Source organism: Coregonus lavaretus (assembly GCF_964263955.1).
Source record: "Coregonus lavaretus genome assembly, contig: HAP1_SCAFFOLD_5122, whole genome shotgun sequence".
Taxonomy (NCBI): Eukaryota; Metazoa; Chordata; class Actinopteri; order Salmoniformes; family Salmonidae; genus Coregonus; species Coregonus lavaretus.
Window position 1 is genome coordinate 1 of NW_028166173.1, and position 7500 is coordinate 7500.

The 7500-nt window shown below is 41.8% G+C and overlaps 1 protein-coding gene across 1 annotated transcript in view; it reads left to right on the forward strand.

Moving 5' to 3' along the window:
* Positions 1–6399: 6399 nt before the first annotated feature.
* LOC311114985 (endoplasmic reticulum-Golgi intermediate compartment protein 1-like) overlaps positions 6400–7500 on the forward strand; it is a gene marked incomplete at its 5' end in the record, with an annotated part of 12953 nt that continues 11852 nt past the window's right edge. The window contains 1 exon segment of the mRNA XM_084190211.1: positions 6400–6504. Coding sequence (XP_084046337.1) covers positions 6400–6504 — 105 coding nt within the window.

Here is a 7500-nt window from a genome sequence, read left to right on the forward strand (position 1 = left end):
TACTTGGAATATGATCAGTTTAACAGGATCTAACAGGCATCTCTGACGTCACTCTCCAACAGTACTTCGAATATGATCAGTTTAACAGGTTCTAACAGGCATCTCTGACGTCACTCTCCAACAGTACTTGGAATATGATCAGTTTAACAGGATCTAACAGGCATCTCTGACGTCACTCTCCAACAGTACTTGGAATATGATCAGTTTAACAGGTTCTAACAGGCATCTCTGACGTCACTCTCCAACAGTACTTCGAATATGATCAGTTTAACAGGATCTAACAGGCATCTCTGACGTCACTCTCCAACAGTACTTGGAATATGATCAGTTTAACAGGTTCTAACAGGCATCTCTGACGTCACTCTCCAACAGTACTTGGAATATGATCAGTTTAACAGGTTCTAACAGGCATCTCTGACGTCACTTACTTCGAATATGATCAGTTTAACAGGTTCTAACAGGCATCTCTGACGTCACTCTCCAACAGCACTTGGAATATGATCAGTTTAACAGGATCTAACAGGCATCTCTGACGTCACTCTCCAACAGTACTTGGAATATGATCAGTTTAACAGGTTCTAACAGGCATCTCTGACGTCACTCTCCAACAGTACTTCGAATATGATCAGTTTAACAGGTTCTAACAGGCATCTCTGACGTCACTCTCCAACAGTACTTGGAATATGATCAGTTTAACAGGTTCTAACAGGCATCTCTGACGTCACTCTCCAACAGTACTTGGAATATGATCAGTTTAACAGGTTCTAACAGGCATCTCTGACGTCACTCTCCAACAGTACTTGGAATATGATCAGTTTAACAGGTTCTAACAGGCATCTCTGACGTCACTCTCCAACAGTACTTGGAATATGATCAGTTTAACAGGTTCTAACAGGCATCTCTGACGTCACTCTCCAACAGTACTTCGAATATGATCAGTTTAACAGGATCTAACAGGCATCTCTGACGTCACTCTCCAACAGTACTTCGAATATGATCAGTTTAACAGGTTCTAACAGGCATCTCTGACGTCACTCTCCAACAGTACTTGGAATATGATCAGTTTAACAGGATCTAACAGGCATCTCTGACGTCACTCTCCAACAGTACTTCGAATATGATCAGTTTAACAGGTTCTAACAGTCATCTCTGACGTCACTCTCCAACAGTACTTGGAATATGATCAGTTTAACAGGTTCTAACAGGCATCTCTGACGTCACTCTCCAACAGTACTTGGAATATGATCAGTTTAACAGGATCTAACAGGCATCTCTGACGTCACTCTCCAACAGTACTTGGAATATGATCAGTTTAACAGGATCTAACAGGCATCTCTGACGTCACTCTCCAACAGTACTTGGAATATGATCAGTTTAACAGGATCTAACAGGCATCTCTGACGTCACTCTCCAACAGTACTTCGAATATGATCAGTTTAACAGGATCTAACAGGCATCTCTGACGTCACTCTCCAACAGTACTTGGAATATGATCAGTTTAACAGGTTCTAACAGGCATCTCTGACGTCACTCTCCAACAGTACTTGGAATATGATCAGTTTAACAGGTTCTAACAGGCATCTCTGACGTCACTCTCCAACAGTACTTCGAATATGATCAGTTTAACAGGTTCTAACAGGCATCTCTGACGTCACTCTCCAACAGTACTTGGAATATGATCAGTTTAACAGGATCTAACAGGCATCTCTGACGTCACTCTCCAACAGTACTTGGAATATGATCAGTTTAACAGGTTCTAACAGGCATCTCTGACGTCACTCTCCAACAGTACTTCGAATATGATCAGTTTAACAGGTTCTAACAGGCATCTCTGACGTCACTCTCCAACAGTACTTGGAATATGATCAGTTTAACAGGTTCTAACAGGCATCTCTGACGTCACTCTCCAACAGTACTTGGAATATGATCAGTTTAACAGGATCTAACAGGCATCTCTGACGTCACTCTCCAACAGTACTTGGAATATGATCAGTTTAACAGGATCTAACAGGCATCTCTGACGTCACTCTCCAACAGTACTTGGAATATGATCAGTTTAACAGGATCTAACAGGCATCTCTGACGTCACTCTCCAACAGTACTTCGAATATGATCAGTTTAACAGGTTCTAACAGGCATCTCAGACGTCACTCTCCAACAGTACTTGGAATATGATCAGTTTAACAGGATCTAACAGGCATCTCTGACGTCACTCTCCAACAGTACTTCGAATATGATCAGTTTAACAGGTTCTAACAGGCATCTCTGACGTCACTCTCCAACAGTACTTGGAATATGATCAGTTTAACAGGTTCTAACAGGCATCTCTGACGTCACTCTCCAACAGTACTTGGAATATGATCAGTTTAACAGGATCTAACAGGCATCTCTGACGTCACTCTCCAACAGTACTTGGAATATGATCAGTTTAACAGGATCTAACAGGCATCTCTGACGTCACTCTCCAACAGTACTTGGAATATGATCAGTTTAACAGGATCTAACAGGCATCTCTGACGTCACTCTCCAACAGTACTTGGAATATGATCAGTTTAACAGGATCTAACAGGCATCTCTGACGTCACTCTCCAACAGTACTTCGAATATGATCAGTTTAACAGGATCTAACAGGCATCTCTGACGTCACTCTCCAACAGTACTTGGAATATGATCAGTTTAACAGGTTCTAACAGGCATCTCTGACGTCACTCTCCAACAGTACTTGGAATATGATCAGTTTAACAGGTTCTAACAGGCATCTCTGACGTCACTCTCCAACAGTACTTCGAATATGATCAGTTTAACAGGTTCTAACAGGCATCTCTGACGTCACTCTCCAACAGTACTTGGAATATGATCAGTTTAACAGGATCTAACAGGCATCTCTGACGTCACTCTCCAACAGTACTTGGAATATGATCAGTTTAACAGGTTCTAACAGGCATCTCTGACGTCACTCTCCAACAGTACTTCGAATATGATCAGTTTAACAGGTTCTAACAGGCATCTCTGACGTCACTCTCCAACAGTACTTGGAATATGATCAGTTTAACAGGTTCTAACAGGCATCTCTGACGTCACTCTCCAACAGTACTTGGAATATGATCAGTTTAACAGGATCTAACAGGCATCTCTGACGTCACTCTCCAACAGTACTTGGAATATGATCAGTTTAACAGGATCTAACAGGCATCTCTGACGTCACTCTCCAACAGTACTTGGAATATGATCAGTTTAACAGGATCTAACAGGCATCTCTGACGTCACTCTCCAACAGTACTTCGAATATGATCAGTTTAACAGGATCTAACAGGCATCTCTGACGTCACTCTCCAACAGTACTTCGAATATGATCAGTTTAACAGGTTCTAACAGGCATCTCAGACTTCACTCTCCAACAGTACTTGGAATATGATCAGTTTAACAGGATCTAACAGGCATCTCTGACGTCACTCTCCAACAGTACTTCGAATATGATCAGTTTAACAGGTTCTAACAGGCATCTCTGACGTCACTCTCCAACAGTACTTGGAATATGATCAGTTTAACAGGTTCTAACAGGCATCTCTGACGTCACTCTCCAACAGTACTTGGAATATGATCAGTTTAACAGGATCTAACAGGCATCTCTGACGTCACTCTCCAACAGTACTTGGAATATGATCAGTTTAACAGGATCTAACAGGCATCTCTGACGTCACTCTCCAACAGTACTTCGAATATGATCAGTTTAACAGGTTCTAACAGGCATCTCTGACGTCACTCTCCAACAGTACTTGGAATATGATCAGTTTAACAGGTTCTAACAGGCATCTCTGACGTCACTCTCCAACAGTTCTTGGAATATGATCAGTTTAACAGGATCTAACAGGCATCTCTGACGTCACTCTCCAACAGTACTTCGAATATGATCAGTTTAACAGGATCTAACAGGCATCTCTGACGTCACTCTCCAACAGTACTTGGAATATGATCAGTTTAACAGGATCTAACAGGCATCTCTGACGTCACTCTCCAACAGTACTTGGAATATGATCAGTTTAACAGGATCTAACAGGCATCTCTGACGTCACTCTCCAACAGTACTTCGAATATGATCAGTTTAACAGGATCTAACAGGCATCTCTGACGTCACTCTCCAACAGTACTTGGAATATGATCAGTTTAACAGGATCTAACAGGCATCTCTGACGTCACTCTCCAACAGTACTTCGAATATGATCAGTTTAACAGGTTCTAACAGGCATCTCTGACGTCACTCTCCAACAGTACTTGGAATATGATCAGTTTAACAGGATCTAACAGGCATCTCTGACGTCACTCTCCAACAGTACTTGGAATATGATCAGTTTAACAGGTTCTAACAGGCATCTCTGACGTCACTCTCCAACAGTACTTGGAATATGATCAGTTTAACAGGTTCTAACAGGCATCTCTGACGTCACTCTCCAACACTACTTCGAATATGATCAGTTTAACAGGTTCTAACAGGCATCTCTGACGTCACTCTCCAACAGTACTTGGAATATGATCAGTTTAACAGGTTCTAACAGGCATCTCTGACGTCACTCTCCAACAGTACTTCGAATATGATCAGTTTAACAGGTTCTAACAGGCATCTCTGACGTCACTCTCCAACAGTACTTGGAATATGATCAGTTTAACAGGTTCTAACAGGCATCTCTGACGTCACTCTCCAACAGTACTTGGAATATGATCAGTTTAACAGGATCTAACAGGCATCTCTGACGTCACTCTCCAACAGTACTTGGAATATGATCAGTTTAACAGGATCTAACAGGCATCTCTGACGTCACTCTCCAACAGTACTTCGAATATGATCAGTTTAACAGGATCTAACAGGCATCTCTGACGTCACTCTCCAACAGTACTTGGAATATGATCAGTTTAACAGGATCTAACAGGCATCTCTGACGTCACTCTCCAACAGTACTTCGAATATGATCAGTTTAACAGGTTCTAACAGGCATCTCTGACGTCACTCTCCAACAGTACTTGGAATATGATCAGTTTAACAGGATCTAACAGGCATCTCTGACGTCACTCTCCAACAGTACTTGGAATATGATCAGTTTAACAGGTTCTAACAGGCATCTCTGACGTCACTCTCCAACAGTACTTGGAATATGATCAGTTTAACAGGTTCTAACAGGCATCTCTGACGTCACTCTCCAACAGTACTTGGAATATGATCAGTTTAACAGGTTCTAACAGGCATCTCTGACGTCACTCTCCAACAGTACTTGGAATATGATCAGTTTAACAGGTTCTAACAGGCATCTCTGACGTCACTCTCCAACAGTACTTGGAATATGATCAGTTTAACAGGTTCTAACAGGCATCTCTGACGTCACTCTCCAACAGTACTTCGAATATGATCAGTTTAACAGGTTCTAACAGGCATCTCTGACGTCACTCTCCAACAGTACTTGGAATATGATCAGTTTAACAGGATCTAACAGGCATCTCTGACGTCACTCTCCAACAGTACTTGGAATATGATCAGTTTAACAGGATCTAACAGGCATCTCTGACGTCACTCTCCAACAGTACTTGGAATATGATCAGTTTAACAGGATCTAACAGGCATCTCTGACGTCACTCTCCAACAGTACTTGGAATATGATCAGTTTAACAGATGAATAAGTTCTGCTCTTTTAGCTGGATATAAGAAACTACTCATGGTGTTGTTGTATTATATGGTACTTATTGGCTACATTAGTTCATATTACCAAAAGGAGAGAGGGAGGAAGACTTGATACTGAACTGAACTGGGTCCTCAACTAGCTAAATGTGTATCTTCTCTCTTCTTCCTCACTTCTTCCTCTCCTTATATTGTCTCTGTCTCTGTGTTCTACCCATCTCCTATAGTTATGTTGTCTCTGTGTTCTACCCATCTCCTATAGTTATATTGTCTCTGTCTCTGTGTTCTACCCATCTCCTATAGTTATATTGTCTCTGTCTCTGTGTTCTACCCATCTCCTATAGTTATATTGTCTCTGTCTCTGTGTTCTACCCATCTCCTATAGTTATATTGTCTCTGTCTCTGTGTTCTACCCATCTCCTATAGTTATATTGTCTCTGTCTCTGTGTTCTACCCATCTCCTATAGTTATATTGTCTCTGTGTTCTACCCATCTCCTATAGTTATATTGTCTCTGTGTTCTACCCATCTCCTATAGTTATATTGTCTCTGTGTTCTACCCATCTCCTATAGTTATATTGTCTCTGTGTTCTACCCATCTCCTATAGTTATATATATGTCCCATTTCTCTCTTCTTCCTGTTGGCTGTGTCCCATTTCTCCCTTCTTCCTGTTGGCTGTGTCCCATTTCTCTCTTCTTCCTGTGTGGTAAAATATGTGTGCTCTCTCCCTCCAGGTACCAGGTAACTTCCACGTGTCAACCCACAGTGCCACAGCCCAGCCTCAGAGCCCTGACATGACACACCTCATACACAAGCTGGCCTTCGGGGAGAAACTACAGGTCAGTACAGTTCTATAGACACCCTCTATCTGAAACTACAGGTCAGTACAGTTCTATAGACACCCTCTATCTGAAACTACAGGTCAGTACAGTTCTATAGACACCCTCTATCTGAAACTACAGGTCAGTACAGTTCTATAGACACCCTCTATCTGAAACTACAGGTCAGTACAGTTCTATAGACACCCTCTATCTGAAACTACAGGTCAGTACAGTTCTATAGACACCCTCTATCTGAAACTACAGGTCAGTACAGTTCTATAGACACCCTCTATCTGAAACTACAGGTCAGTACAGTTCAATAGACACCCTCTATCTGAAACTACAGGTCAGTACAGTTCTATAGACACCCTCTATCTGAAACTACAGGTCAGTACAGTTCTATAGACACCCTCTATCTGAAACTACAGGTCAGTACAGTTCTATAGACACCCTCTATCTGAAACTACAGGTCAGTACAGTTCTATAGACACCCTCTATCTGAAACTACAGGTCAGTACAGTTCTATAGACACCCTCTATCTGAAACTACAGGTCAGTACAGTTCTATAGACACCCTCTATCTGAAACTACAGGTCAGTACAGTTCTATAGACACCCTCTATCTGAAACTACAGGTCAGTACAGTTCTATAGACACCCTCTATCTGAAACTACAGGTCAGTACAGTTCTATAGACACCCTCTATCTGAAACTACAGGTCAGTACAGTTCTATAGACACCCTCTATCTGAAACTACAGGTCAGTACAGTTCTATAGACACCCTCTATCTGAAACTACAGGTCAGTACAGTTCTATAGACACCCTCTATCTGAAACTACAGGTCAGTACAGTTCTATAGACACCCTCTATCTGAAACTACAGGTCAGTACAGTTCTATAGACACCCTCTATCTGAAACTACAGGTCAGTACAGTTCAATAGACACGCTCTATCTGAAACTACAGGTCAGTACAGTTCAATAGACACCCTCTATCTGAAACTACAGGTCAGTACAGTT